The 16,143-nt window shown below is 31.2% G+C and overlaps 1 protein-coding gene across 5 annotated transcripts in view; it reads left to right on the top strand.

The window, feature by feature from the left end:
- Positions 1 to 16,143, top strand: part of Plap (phospholipase A2 activator protein) — a 73,491-nt gene that overhangs the window by 18,203 nt on the left and 39,145 nt on the right. For all 5 annotated transcript variants that reach the window (XR_012758188.1, XM_075378451.1, XM_075378449.1 and 2 more), the window contains exons 4-8: positions 639 to 783; positions 7,230 to 7,382; positions 9,377 to 9,511; positions 10,798 to 10,990; positions 13,891 to 14,137. Coding sequence is in view for 4 of the 5 variants with exons in the window: in XM_075378451.1 (XP_075234566.1) it covers positions 639 to 783; positions 7,230 to 7,382; positions 9,377 to 9,511; positions 10,798 to 10,990; positions 13,891 to 14,137 (873 nt within the window). In the remaining variant the exon portion in view is untranslated. The remainder of the gene's footprint in view (positions 1 to 638; positions 784 to 7,229; positions 7,383 to 9,376; positions 9,512 to 10,797; positions 10,991 to 13,890; positions 14,138 to 16,143) is intronic.

The following is a 16,143-nucleotide window of genomic DNA, read 5'->3' as shown; positions in this document are numbered from 1 at the left end:
GTATATTCTTTTTTTATTAAATTAATTTAGTGATGAACATTTAACTTTAGTGGTAATAAATTATTAATTCATTTTGCAAGTAAATAAAACACTTGGAGGGGATATTTTAAAAATGTTACATGATTTGCACAATGTCTAAATGAGATGTTGAAATAGATGGCAAGAAGAGAAAAATGTGGATCTATAATGATAATAAGGAACATATTCAGTGTTATAAAATTTGTATAATTTGAATGCTTATAAATGCCTAATATTCTTATTATAATTGTTTCTTCTATTATTATGTTTATTGTTATGATGTATATTATATTAATTTTAAAGAAAAATCTTAAAATAATAAATATCTTTAATAATAAAAAATAAGAGAAAATAATAATTTAAGTTTAAGCAGATATGAATATTTATCTTTTGTGTAATGATTTATTTAATGTTTTTAATCTTCATCAATTATGTTTAATTACAAGGCCAGCCTCTATATATGGGTGGGTGGGCAGTTGAGAGATTGAATGTGTGTGTGTGTGTGTGTGCGTGCGCATGCGTGTGTGTGTTCATATAGTTGTAATCCCATGATTAATTATCATAACTTAATTACTCTGTGTGTTAAGTTTATCATTACATATAAAGTTTTGTAAATTTAGGTCATACGGACTGTGTTAGAGATTTAGCTGCAGTTAATGAAACAGAATTTCTGTCATGTGCAAATGATGCAACAGTAAGAAAATGGAATGTTTCAACCGGTGAATGTCTTGATATTTTATATGGTCATCCAAACTATATTTACAGGTAACGAAGTAATTATTTATATGTTAAAAAAAGGATAACTTGGTCATAAGAGTTAGTTGTAATATATCACATTAATTAACTATTTGGACACCAATTTAGAACAGATTCCAAACATAGTAATAAAAAATCACTGAAATAGGAGAAACAGCCCTTGAAAGTCATGAAATTTAATTCTTGGTTACTAAAATTTGTAAAATTGAAATGTTTAATGTTTAGATATATATTTACATATCAAGGGATGTGTAAGAATTTATGTACTTAAAGATTGCTGAATCTTTGAAGATTGAGTTTTATATAATCATAGAGTAGTGTACAAGGTGTGATAAAAAGATAAGTCTTTTTGACCGAGTTTGCCCTTATCCTACATGATGAAAGCACTACCAGTAACATTATAAATATCAGCTATATTAGACGCTTGTTCAAATTTGACAGCTGAGTAATTATGCTGTATTTTATTATGAGTAGTAATTACTACTCATTTACCATATTTATACTCTGCCATTTCGTTTGAAAATGGCAGAGCAAAGGATTTGCATTAAATTTTGCTTAAAAAATGGAATGAAGTGCAGTAAAGATGCTAAAGAAACCTTATGCTGACACCGACAGTTTATGAGTGGTGCAAACAGTTTCAAGAAGGTCTTGAAGACAAAAAAAGGGTTATAATACAACAACCAATAAAGGAAAACAAAGGACACTTGTTTGCCCTAATTATTTAGGGCTAAATAAATAGCAGTAAAATTTGTTCCAAAACGGTTGAATTTTCAATCAAATCAACATCGCTGATGATTAAGAATTACTCAGACGTGTCATATCAGGTGACGAAACATGGATGTATAGTATTGATAGTGAAACTAAGATCCATTCATCCCAGTAGAATCTTCCTAAAGAACAAGTGCCAAAAAATATTCACAGAGTTCGATTGAGTGGTAAAGTTTTTGTTACTTTTTTTTTACAATTATGTTGTCCATTATGAATTCTTATCACTAGGTTGCGTGGTCAACAAAAATTATTACTTATCCGTTCTATGTTGTTGATATGAAGAAAATGACCACAAACTATTCTTGGATTTTGCACTAAAGTAATGCTCCACCTCAAATTTAATTTTTAATTTGTAATTATTAAGCCAAAAAAATACCATACTGATGCTGCAGCTTCTGTATTTTCATGGCATCCTGTAGTTTTTTCTTGTTCCCACTTATTAAGAGAATATTAAAGTGACAATGATTTGTGATAATAGGTGAAATAAAGGAAAAATCGCTAACTGAACTTAATGCTATATAAAAAAATGCTTTCCACATGTTTTGAGGATTTGAAGAAACTGAGGCATAATGAGTATGCCTCATCTTTGGGGACTACTTTGAAGGAGACAATATAAATATATAAAATAAATTAATTCTTTTATAGAATTATATAAAATATAAAGAATATAGAAGAATAAATAAATTCTTTTTGATAGAAATTAAAATTTTCATTAATTTTTTAATTACACCTCACATGTTTACTATGATTTTGTTCATGATGGTTGATTATAAGAAATGTTTAAAAGTTTAACATTTTATATGGACAAATTGCACCAAACTTTATAATAAAATTTTTTTTAAACTTTCGAAGTTATTAAAGATGATTGTTAAAATATGGTAAAATATGGTTTGTTTTGTAACTACAAATATTTATATTTTTAAATAGTCATCTACATATTGTGATTTAGTTTTGTGCTTAAATAAATATTTTCTCTATTTTGCGTGAATTAGGGAATAAAAAAAGCAAAACATAATTTGTTTATAAATTACTTATCACAGGTATTAATATAAATTTCACACCTTTTCAGCAAAATGATCCATACATTGTCTTTTTTCTAAGTATCAGATTTAGTCATTATGCATTATTTCTAGTTTTTGGATCTGCTTAGAAGTCATATTTATCTGCTTCTTTCTTGCTTTCTCTCTTTCCACTTCCACTTTTCATCTTTTCTTGTGGCCGTACTCTTCCACCATGTACACTGCATTCTCCTCATAAGTCTTCTTACTCTCACTTTCATCATATCCATTTTTTAAGATATCTTGCCATCCTTGGGTCATCGTGCAAGGGTTGCACCTTTGTCAATAATCCTTTCATTTCTCATTCTTACTATCCTTCTTTTTCTATTGGACTTCTACAGAAATTTAATTTTACTACCTGCATTCTTACCCTGCAAAACTTACCCTGGAGCAGACATTGACAGCGACCATAATTTAATGATAATGAAATGTAGATTAGAGTTTAAAAATCTGAAGAAAAGGTGTCAGATGAAACGGTGGAATTTAGAGAAGCTTGAGGAAGAGGAGGTAAAGAAGATTTTTGAGGAGGACATCGCAAGAGGTCTGAGTTAAAGAGATAAGGTAGAAAATGTAGAAGAAGAATGGGAGAATGTTAAAAAGGAAATTCTTAAATCAGCAGAAGGGAACTTAGGTGGAACAAAGAGAACTGGTAGAAAACCTTGGGTTTCAGACAATATATTGCAGCTGATGGATGAACGTAGAAAATATAAGAATGCTAGTGATAAAGAAAGGAAAAGGAACTGTCGGCAATTAAGAAATGCTATAAACAGGAAGTGCAAACTGGCGAAAGAAGAGTGGATTAAAGAAAAGTGTTCAGAAGTGGAAAGAGAAATGAACATTGGTAAAATAGACGGAGCATACAGGAAAGTTAAGGAAAATTTTGGGGTACATAAATTAAAATCTAATAATGTGTTAAACAAAGATGGTACACCGATATATAATACGAAAGGTAAAGTCGATAGATGGGTGGAATATATTGAAGAGTTATACGGAGGAAATGAATTAGAAAATGGTGTTATAGAGGAAGAAGAGAAAGTTGAGGAGGATGAAATGGGGGAAACAATACTGAGATCTGAATTTAAGAGAGCATTAAAAGATTTAAATGGCAGAAAGGCTCCTGGAATACACGGAATACCTGTAAAATTACTGCGCAGTGCAGGTGAGGAAGTGATTGATAGATTATACAAACTGGTGTGTAATATTTATGAAAAAGGGGAATTTCCATCAGACTTCAAAAAAAGTGTTATAATAATGATACCAAAGAAAGCAGGGGCAGATAAATGTGAAGAATACAGAACAATTAGTTTAACTAGTCATGCATCAAAAATCTTAACTAGAATTCTATACAGAAGAATTGAGAGGAGAGTGGGAGAAATGTTAGGAGAAGACCAATTTGGTTTCAGGAAAAGTATAGGGACAAGGGAAGCAATTTTAGGCCTCAGATTAATAGTAGAAGGAAGATTAAAGAAAAACAAACCAACATACTTGGCGTTTATAGACCTAGAAAAGGCATTCGATAACGTAGACTGGAATAAAATGTTCAGCATTTAAAAAAAGTTAAGGTTCAAATACAGAGATAGAAGAACAATTGCTAACATGTACAGGAACCAAACAGCAACAGTAATAATTGAAGAACATAGGAAAGAAGCCGTAATAAGAAAGGGAGTCTGACAAGAATGTTCCCTATCTCCGTTACTTTTTAATCTTTACATGGAACTAGCAGTTAATGATGTTAAAGAACAATTTAGATTCGGAGTAACAGTACAAGGTGAAAAGATAAAGATGCTACGATTTGCTGATGATATAGTAATTCTAGCCGAGAGTAAAAAGGATTTAGAAGAAACAATGAACGGCATAGATGAAGTCCTACGCAAGAACTATCGCATGAAAATAAACAAGAACAAAAGAAAAGTAATGAAATGTATTAGAAATAACAAAGATGGACCACTGAATGCGAAAATAGGAGGAGAAAAGATTATGGAGGTAGAAGAATTTTGTTATTTGGGAAGTAGAATTACTAAAGATGGACGAAGCAGGAGCGATATAAAATGCTGAATAGCACAAGCTAAACGAGCCTTCAGTAAGAAATATAATTTGTTTACATCAAAAATTAATTTAAATGTCAGGAAAAGATTTTTGAAAGTGTATGTTTGGAGTGTCGCTTTATATGGAAGTGAAACTTGGACGATCGGAGTATCTGAGAAGAAAAGATTAGAAGCTTTTGAAATGTGGTGCTATAGGAGAATGTTAAAAATCAGATGGGTGGATAAAGTGACTAATGAAGAGGTATTGCGGCAAATAGATGAAGAAAGAAGCATTTGGAAAAATTTAGTTAAAAGAAGAGACAGACTTATAGGCCACATACTAAGGCATCCTGGAATAGTCGCTTTAATATTGGAAGGACAGGTAGAAGGAAAAAATTGTGTAGGCAGGGCACGTTTGGAATATGTAAAACAAATTGTTAGGGATGTAGGATGTAGAGGGTATACTGAAATGAAACGACTAGCACTAGATAGAGAATCTTGGAGAGCTGCATCAAACCAGTCAAATGACTGAAGACAAAAAAAAACCTGCATTCTTTTTTCTCTTCACCTTAACTACATCTATAATGTATATATAAGTATTTGGATGTAGCATAAGCATCATATTTCATCTTGCTACTTTTTAGTTGAACATCTCTGCTCAAGTTCGACTTTCCAGAACGTTGGCAGTTTCACAGCATTCAAATACTGAAAACTTCCACCTTTCATTTACTGTTCTTCAACCCTCTCTAATTTACTCTTCCTGGTATGATACTACATAGCATTTTACATTAAGTATTGTTTCATTTAATTCCATTAGTTCTTTCTGAACTTTCAGCTGCCTCTGAATTTGTACATATATCCACGCATAAAGTTAATTACTGATGCCATCAACGTCTCTAGATTCATACTATTGTTTATTAAACTTTTCTTTTTAATGATTCATTTGCCATGGCTGCTCTTTTTTTTTTATTTCTACTTTACTTCGGCATTTGTCTTAAGTACTGTGCTTCCTAAATTTCTGCACAAACTGTTCTTCAGATTACATGACTACCATTTCCTTTTATTTTACATATGCTCAACTATCTTGTATCTTGCAATCATTTTCATTTCATACACTTTATTCATCTTATATTTAGGTTTATTTTATTTGTTCTTTTGGTTTTTAGTATACACTTTGTTCATTTTTAAAAGTTACATGGTTAAAAATAATACAAAGTGATTTTTTAGTCCTGTTACCCAATTTTAAATGTAATTTAAGAAAGGGAAATTTAGGTGGAATAAAAAAAATCTATTTGTTATTTACAAAAGAGATTTAATAAAAAGATATTACCTACATAATTGTTAAAGAATATGCTCAAAATGCCCACCCCTTGCAGTTATACACGCATGGACTCTTTTTCAGCATATTAGCAGAAACCTTTTTAAGAGTTGCATTGGAAATATTTGTGATTAAGTCTGTAATATTGACTTTAAGTACATCAAAAGTGTAAGGATTGTTTTTGAAGGCCTCGGAATTAATATAGCCCCACAAAAAGTAGTCAGGAGATGTGAGGTTTGGGGACCTTAGAGGCCGTAAGCCATGCTTATTATTCGATCATCAATGAACTCTTACAGAAAATCCATGGTTTCTCGAGGCATGTGGCATGTAGCGCCGTCTTGCTGAAACCAGCAATACCGTTCTTGAGGTACCAGGAGGGACACAAATTGGCGCACAATATTCCTGTATACTTCACCATCTACTGTCTGTTTAAAGAATATGGGTCTGACTATACGATGATGATATATTGCACACCACACACCAATTTTTTCAGGATGCAAAGATTTGTCTTGTAAAGCATTAGGATTTTCAACCGCCCAAATTTGACAGTTTTGACTGTTCACATAGCCACCAAGATGGATCCAAGCTTCATCACTAAAGACCACTGTGTTTAAAAATTCGATTCTGTTATCATTTACAAGAGACCTAAACCAATGGCAATATTACAATCGCTTGTTTAAATCTGGAGGCCAAAGCTCTTGGACTAATCTTACGCAATACGGATACAATTTCAATTTTTTAACGGCTTTCTGAACATTCGAATATGACAAACCGATTTGTGTAGAAAGTTTTTGTAAACTTTTTCGTAGAGAATTGAGCAATCTTGTTTTCACATTCTCTAAAACGTCATCTGTTAAGCGAGTTGGTCGACCACTACGTTTTCTGTCGCAAACATTACCTGTCTCTCGAAATCGGTTCGCTAGCCTAGAAATTGACATTTTTTCTGGCGGAGGAACACCAACAAGTTTAATTTGAAGTGATTCTTTTACACTCGCATACGATTTCGTAGCAAAATATTGTTCAAGAATGAAAACTCGTGTCTGGTAAAAGACATTCTGTTCGTAACACGACCGGAAACGGGACAAAAGTTTACACAGCTCAAGGAGAATCACACTGCAGTATCTATACCAGTTGAGTAGCGTTACCAATTTCATGTCACAAAACAAAATTTCCCTTTCTTAGAAAAAAATTACCAGACATTAACAATAGGGTAACGACTAAAAAATCACTCTACATTATATGCATACATTTTTTAATAATTTCATTATTTGTTATTTTATTTTTTAGCATGTGTGCTTTAAAAGGTATAATTGTCACTGGCGGAGAAGATAGAACAGTTATGATATGGAATAATAGTAAACATCAGGTGATTCTTTTGCCTTCACAAAGTATTTGGGCTGTTAGTATATTAACAAATGGTGATGTTGTCACTGGTTCAAGGTATGTTATTTATTATTTTCATTATTAATTGTATGATGGAAAAGTATTCATTAAAAATAATTTACTTCAGTTAATTCATTTATCTAAAGTTACAGTTAAAATATTACAGAAAAAATAGATAACAAGAAAAAACTATTAAATTGATGGAAATTTGCATATGCTGTGAAAATATTTACATTTCGTAGATCTTGTACAAAAGTTTTTTGTTTTTCTTGTTTAATGGGATTAAAATGAAGTGCTATTTGGTAAATATCTTGAAAATGCTTACTTTTTGATAAAAATGTCATCAGTGGTCTTTTATAGCATATAAAACAACCTTCAGTTTTTTCTTTCTTTACTGCTTGATAAAACTTAAACTAAAATATGGCATTTTTATAATAATATGAGAGTTGGCTGAAATGTAGTACACAGATGTTAATAATTTGCAAATGAAACAAATATGGCATAAAAGTACATTTTATTTGCTACAAAAACTTGCATCTGTTTTTCCACGTAGTCAACATTTAAAGCTACACATTTCTTCCAGCTGTAAACCAGTTTTCCCATTCTATCAGTGAAGAATGCTGGTGATCATTTTTGATCCACGACCTCGCTGCATTCTTCAGTTCATCATTTGTGGTAAAATGAATACCCTTAATATCCCTTTAATTGCAGAAAGAGGTGAAAAATCACATGAGGTCAAATCTGTGAGTGTGGAGGGTGTTGAATTTGTTCAGATTTCAACTTCACAAAAGCCTTGGCAATTGCACACAATATTTATGACTGAACATTATCATTTGCAGAATTATCAGCTTTGTTGATTTTTGAATACAACTCACATGTTTACAAAGGTGTTCTAACATCTCTCTGCATTGCACAGAATGTAGTCAACCCAGCTTCCACTTAATCAGTCACATACATGTGTTTGGAATCCCAGAACACTGTCAAAAGAATTTATTTTCAGGGGGTTGTGTTTGAATTTTTTTGACTGAGAAAAACTATTGGGACAGTATTTCATGGTTTTACATTTTTCTTCTGGGTTGTAAAGATGCACCCAAGTTTTGTTCCCATCACAATATTGAAGAAGAAGGCATCTGCCTCATCATAATAATGTTTTAGATGCATTGACATAGCAGGCATCTTCAACTCCAAAATAGTGGTAATTGACAGAAAATGTGGGCACGGGTCAATGAGTTTTGAAATGTTAATAGAAGCGGAATGAACAGGTGGCGGCTCCTGTTGCTTAGTGCAACATTTTGTTCTCCCATTACATTACAGCCACCCATTCATTGTAAGATAGATTTATGACATTTCATTTGCTTTTGTAGAAAATAAGAGCTCTTTTTTTTAAGTTTATTTAAAGATTTTCTTAACAAATGGATTGTAAAAAAAAGGTTTTGAACTTTGACCTCTTTCTACCTCTCTGCTAATTTTGCTGTTCTCTGACAGCTCAATACCAAAATATTTAAACATTTTAGCTTTTGTCGAATTTCGTTTGAAGTTTTAGCTTTCCTTTTTATTTATTTCTTTTCTAGTTACCCAAAATATCTTTTACTTTTATTTATTTGCTTTCATACTCCAAACTGCAGTCCTTTACCTTACTTTTGCTTCATATCTGCAGTTAGCCACACTTTCCATGTCTCTCTTGCTAAGTTTTGGTTTTGCCTTCACTTTTTTTTTACAAATTTCATCCATCTCTCTGTAACCAAAGTGGTGAGAATATCTGTAATAAAACCTCTATTGTATTTGAAGCCTTAATATTAATGTAGAACTCTTGTTTTTGATATATTTTTGTAAACATCAGGGTTCTACAACGTTATAATCTGTAATGTTTTTAAGATCCTTGAATATTAATCTGATATAAAAATCAGAATTTGATAGTTGCTACTGTATTATTATTTAAAATTGCAAATCTTCTATTTTTATTATCATTGAAATTTTTCAGTGGTAAGCTGTTGTTTTTCTGATTTATTAATAGTTTATTATTAATTTTTTTTTTTTTTTTTAATATTTAGTGATGGTGTTGTTCGAGTCTTTAGTGCTGATCCTCAACGTCAGGCTGATGAATCAGTTATAGCACTGTTTAATGCAGAGGTAGAAAATCTTAATGCCACAGCTCAACAAGAAATTGGTGGCGTAAAAGTTTCTGAGTAAGTCAATTGTTACACTGGATCAGTGTTATTTTCAATGAATATGATTAGTATCAACTTATCATTTTAGAATAAGTGAAATATAACAAAATTAATTTACACGGAAAAATATTTGAATACACAAGCCATATTAAACTTAGCATTATATTGAAATTACAGTGTTCATGGATGAATCAATGACCTCCATCATTTATCCTCTTCAGTGGCTCTTCCTTTCCATATATTCATTAGTTTGCTTCCATCGTTTCCTGATTTTACCTCCTCATCTTTCTGTTACTTCCATTTTCTTTTTCATGCCATTTTTAGCACTTGCTTCATCTGCCCGAACTGAATATGCTCTGTTGGGTCTTCTCCATTCACTTGCTGTTTTTACATCATTTCTTATCAACCATTTCTTTTGCCCTTGTTCTTTTTATTATATATCAAATAAACTGTGTTTAAATTAGAATCACTCCATGTCAATTCGGTCAGTAAAGATTGTAGGTCATTTGTAACATTTCTGATTATTTGCACTTTACAAAAAAAACACTTTAAAAATTGTTACTCCATTTTTATATGTAGACATTTTTCCAAATTGTTTCAAGTTTTTTGCCTCTTCAAAATTTATGCTTTTGATTTATTTTGTGCTTGATCGGAAGGTCTAGGTCAAAGACAATTTAACTCTTAGATTTGTTTGATGGACTAAAATTTTATTACTCATGTGTTTTAGTGTTTTTAAAACATAAGTGTCTGAATTTCAGTGTGTATTCTTTAGTTGTGATGTGGGAATCTGAAGAATTAAAAATTATAGAAAGAAAATTAATACCACTCTAGTGATAAATACATGTTATTTGCTTTAGAAAATTTATGATGTGGAAAACTTCCAGGATAAATTTCAAGTTAACATTTTATAGGTTACTGATTTATAGTGTGATGAGATAAAAATTTAAAAATGGTCAAAGCTAATGCTTAAGCTAAAAATTTTAAGATGGTCATTTTGAACAGCATGTATGTAACGGAGTGCAAAATCTTGCAACTTTTAAATTGGTTCTATAACCAATTTAATTAAGCTCTGGTGGTTTGGCATGGTAAAATCAATTACTTGAATCTTAACTTGCTACCTAGAGCCATGGTCCTTGCTTCATCACAAATCAAGATTGGTAAAAAGTAGACCTTATACAAAGTTTTGTTTCCCTTTTTAGACCGAAAAATATATTGGAACTGTAATTCTATAATTAATTTTTCTTGTTTTAGAGCTCTTTCTGTAAAAAACTGATTATTATCGACCGATCAATTGTTTTTTGCAGCCTACCAGGTACAGAGGCATTACGTGAACCAGGAAAATCAAATGGTCAGACTAAATTGATTAGAGAAGGTAATGGAGCTGTATGTTATAGTTGGTCTGCTAGTACACAAGAATGGTCCAAAATTGGTAATGTTTTGAGTAGTGTAAATGAAAATTCACAAAGTGAGGGCGGAAAAAAAATTTATGAAGGAAAGGTAACTTTCACTTATTTTTAATTAATTTTATTTTTAAACTGATTATGGCATCAGTTTACACCTATGTGTTAAATTCTTTATTTGTCCTAAGGTAGAATGGATTTTGAAAAAAAATATTGTCCTAATTGACCAAGTATTACATCACCAGAAAAAATTAGCCAAGCATTTTTTCACATACAAAAACAAATTTAATCTTTATATGAAGTGCCCTAGGAAAATTTTGCAATACAACTTTAATTTTTTTAAATCTTTTTACCACACATCATACACTTCTCCATTCTTTGAAACCAATCTTCAAAGAAAAACCCTGCCATGTTTAATCAGAGATCTGGGCACAATCATTGCCCCCAAGCTGTTAGCAGGTCATCATCACTTGTAAAATGGGTCTATCTGTTCTTCATATGGAGTAACAGCTTAAAGTCACATGGAATGAGGTCAGGACTCTAGGAAGGGTACTCTAACAGTTTTATCCCAGGGCTAGCCAAATACTGAGCAAACTTTGGAGCGCCGGGATTGAGCATTTACATGGTGTAGAAACCATATCTGTCATTGAGTTTGGGTTAGCTTCTTGAGAACTTCAACAATTTTAAGCAGGTATTCCTTGGTATACCAATTCCCTGTAACAGTTTTCTGAGTTTCCTACACAACTCATTTTAAAACTCTTCTCATACTGAAAAATAAAGCCAAGCCACCATTCTCTTCTTCGCTGATCTGGCTTTTCAAATAGCCACAGGGGTCTCCTCATTTTCGAACACCGTTACTTTGTTCTGAGCCTCAGTTGGGATGCTAATACAGCCAAGACTTCCCATTTTTAAACTTTTTCAGCATTTCACGGCACCATGAAACATGATGTGTAATCTAATCATCAGTCAAGTTATGCAATACCCAAAGAATATAAAGCTTTCTTATTTGAAGATGTTATCGCAGAATAGCCTGAACTGCTGGTGCATTAGTGCTCAAGGATGTCTTTAATTGGTGGTAGGTCATAACCATTTTTCATACTGCAACAGTGTTTCCTTCAGTGACAAATGTAGATTGTCAACCTAATCTGGAGAATCCTCATGGCCAAATTTCCTCTTTTAAACTCTCAGTACCACTTAAATATTGTTGTACAATGAGGACAATCCTTTCGAAGCACAGGATTCATTTCTTCTAAACACTGATCAGCACTTAACTCACATGCAAGATTGCCTGATATTCAGTTTTCATTTACGACAACATCACTACCTCTTTTCACCAACACAACTAAAAAACAAATGATACTGAAGCAGTGTCTAAAGCGTGCTAACTTGTAATCACTCTGATGAGTTGTTCCATTGTATTGCAAAACTTTTGTATCACTCTGTATATTGAGGTAGTTAAGATATTGAGAATTGGGAAGGGAAAAATGCCCTTATCACTTTGACATCATTAAATATTTATTTGTCACTAAAGATGGAAGTTATTTGGAAAGATTGCATTTTGAATATAAGAGATATATATTATCTCTTATATTGTTTATAAGATAAGAGATATATTATTATATATAAGAGATATATATTTTATCTCTTTTATGTTTGGCTTAAATTTAACCTTCCTTTTTTACGAGGATTTCTCGTAATCTATTTACCTTAGAATTTGGTACTGTTGATTTTTTTCTTTTTTTTAATTTCTAGTTATCGTCTCGACACCTACTCTAGCTTATCTGTGTTTGTCGACATATATCGGCAAAGGTTCTTTCACCGATGTATTTGGTATGTGTCGACATTCATACAGTGCAACTCATTTTTCATAATCATTCTACCAGCTTTATTATTCAGTTTTCAGAAAATTTTTCCACCAGTGATTTTAAATCTATTAATTACTTCATCTTTCAGTTCTTGCAATTTCAAGTCTCTATAATAAGATAAAGATAATATTCAGTAGGTGAGAGATTAAAACTGTGCAATGGATGTTCAAAGACTTTCAAGCAAAATCACTTTAATTCTAAAACATTTTTCTTTTAGTGAGCATTGAAGTGTTGTACAGAAACAAAATTCCATTGAACAGCTTCTCAGTATTTTGTTCTCAGTAGCATGTCAGTTTTTTTTTTTTTAGAGTTTCTTAATGGGTATCAGGCTGTACAATACTTCCATGATCAAAGAACTCAATTGCCAATATTGCTGTCCTAAAAAACAGTGGCTGTATTCTTGTTTGAATGTTCCCACTTAAGTTTTTTGGGCCTCTGTCTAGTTGTCGGCTGTGTTGAGTTACAGATCAAGGACTTCTTTTTCTTCCTGATGGGCCATCTTCTTGGTCATCATATAGGTTTTCATCAGTATTTTTTTTTTACCCTCATTTTGGCATATATTACTTTAAATTACCAAATTATCTTGAATTACCTTGCTATATTGTTTCCTACAGCAAATAAATACCATTTATTTATTTTTTAATCTTTTTCTATATTTTCTCCTACCTGCTTCTAGGAATTTTATCTCAATTGATTACATTTTATTGCTATCTCTTCTTGCACTTATGACTGAGAACAATGCACTAGAATGAAGAAATAATTTTTCTTAAATTTTGTTCATGGTTTTTTAACAGTTCATTGGACTGTCTATCAAAAGTAATATAATTTTATTAAACATTTTACATCTATTGTGTTATAATTAATAATATTAACAAACACACTGAAGTAGTAAAATTATCAATATAAATAATATAATATAAAATTTACATAAATACGAATAATAAATAATTATTATTAACATAAGTAATAAAACTTTTTATAGAAAGATTTTTAGGTGTATGAATGTATTATTTTATGTAAGTTTGTTGTTTTGGATAAGTCATAAGTGGGTTTTTGTTAATACACATTGTTATATTGTGTATCTTATTCTATATTTTTAGACTTAAAATTTATGAATTTGTTTATTTTTCAGGAATATGATTACGTATTCAGTGTCGATACAGAAGATGGTAAACCACCATTGAAATTACCATATAACGATGGTGAAGATCCGTGGCATGCTGCACAAAATTTTATACAGAAAAATAATTTAAGTCAAAGCTTTCTTGAACAAGTTGCTAATTTTATAATTAGCAATTCTAAAAAACCAGAAACAAATGATAGTGGAGTGGCTGGTGCCAGTAGTGGTTTTAATGCACAGTATTGTGATCCATTTACAGGTAATATTTTAGATATTTATTGTTTTATATATATAAAACTATTAAATATTTTGCCAAAATTCATCCTAGCAGCAGAATAGTTTTAAAATATATGGAACCTGTTAGTCTTATTTGTTGATTCTGTGATTGTAATGTCTTATATCTATGTGTAAAATTATGCTCTTTTTTTCTTGTTAAACTGGCAGAATCAGATTTGTTACGTTGCATTGCTGATTTTATTTTTGGGTAAGTGTTCTGTCTCATTTTAGTAAATTTTCTTTAAGAAAATCATGTTACTTATTTGTACAAGATGAGCCATAGATAATTTTCTGTACAAATTTACCAAGATTCTGGTTTGTAAGGTTGCACAGTTGCTTTGTTGCCATTAGTTGATATGGAGCATTGAAGTGGTTTACAATGTGCAGTTACTGTAAGATTGCATTTCAAAAACTGATTGTGCCCAGCTGTTCAGAGGTAGTTTTGCAAAAATAAAAAATGCACAAGGATGTGGCCGACTGTGAGATGACAATTACGTCTTCCACATATTGTGATGGAACAGGATCATGATGAAAAAGATTAGAAATCTCCACATCCTCATTGATTATGTACATTATGCAGCCTTAATACATAAGTTCAAGTTACCTCCTAGTTGAAGTTATTTTTGATAATGTCTTGCATATTTTGCAGAATATTAAAATGACAGACTCCTTTAGAGAGGAAGGATGCTCTAATGAACTCCTTTTAGTTTTTAAAAATATTTTTATCTTTTCATTTTAAATTTTATTGTTTAAGTTTATGCAAGTGATGACTCTTCGCACCTTGACTTGCACTGTTATGTAACTTTTTTGTAATTATTTTTTAATAATTTATAACATTTATGGACATCTATACCCACATTGTTTTTGTTGTTTATTTTATCTGTGATATCTTCATTTTCATTTTGGCTTCCATTTAGTTGTAAAATCTTGACATTTTGTTTACGTCCATTTTTTCTTTCCTTTTTTGTTATTTACGCCTATTGCATTTTATTGAGGACAGTGATAACATTAAAAAAATGTTTCTGTTCTATCTGTGGATGCAATAAATACTTATGTTCGGAATTTTTAAAAACATCCTCGGCACAAAAAACACACCTACTGTTAAAACAAGAATAGTTTGCACATCTGCAAATATTGATGCCATTACAGTTGCTGTTTTACAGAGTATAACACAATTGGCCTGAATTCATTGAAGATCGTTAAACATATTACATACAAGATTATGAAGAATATTGTCAAAAGATTTGAATTTTCAACCATATAAATTGCTGTTCATGAATTGAACCTTCAAGACTTGAGAAATAGTGAATATTTTTGTAAGTTATGTTAAATTAGATTGAAAATGACCGAAAGTTTCTCCCCAATTTATGGATGACAGATGGAGCAAAGTTTTACTTAAATGGTTTTGCAATTAAACAAATTTTTCAATCCTATGTGTTAGAAAATCTAAAGCGGTTTTATTAGCTACCCCTTTACACAAAAAGAGGTAGTAGGAAATTACTGGACCATATTTCTTTGAAAATAAGAACATTCTTGCAACAACTGCTATTGTGATTCCATATATCAGTATAATTGAAACATTTTTAACTAATCAGTTAAGTGGATTTAATAGATCTCTGGGTTTCAAAAATATGGTGGAATAGTACACACTGTTCAAGTCTAATATTGTGATGCAATAGTTGTTTATAAATCATCTCTTCTTAAGAACTTGAGACATTCCATGGCCAAGCACAATCAATGGATTTAAGTATGTGTGACTGCTTTTTGTGGAGTTTTTTGAAAAATAAGGTCTGCAACACTAATCCTCAAAGTATTGATTAACTTAAAAGGAATATTAATGAAGAGATTGCAAACATTACTGTTGAAATGTTTCTGAACTGTGTGAGAAACTTCAGCAAGAGGCTTGAAGAATGTACACTCACAGGAAATTGACATTTGAAAGATATGTTTTAAAGTGTAATAATGGCTACAAAGTAGTTTGTAAATGGC

This window comes from Lycorma delicatula, chromosome 11 (assembly GCF_047948215.1).
Source record: "Lycorma delicatula isolate Av1 chromosome 11, ASM4794821v1, whole genome shotgun sequence".
NCBI lineage: Eukaryota > Metazoa > Arthropoda > Insecta > Hemiptera > Fulgoridae > Lycorma > Lycorma delicatula.
The sequence above is the reverse complement of the archived record's forward strand: the minus strand, read 5'-3'. Positions and strand labels throughout refer to the sequence as shown.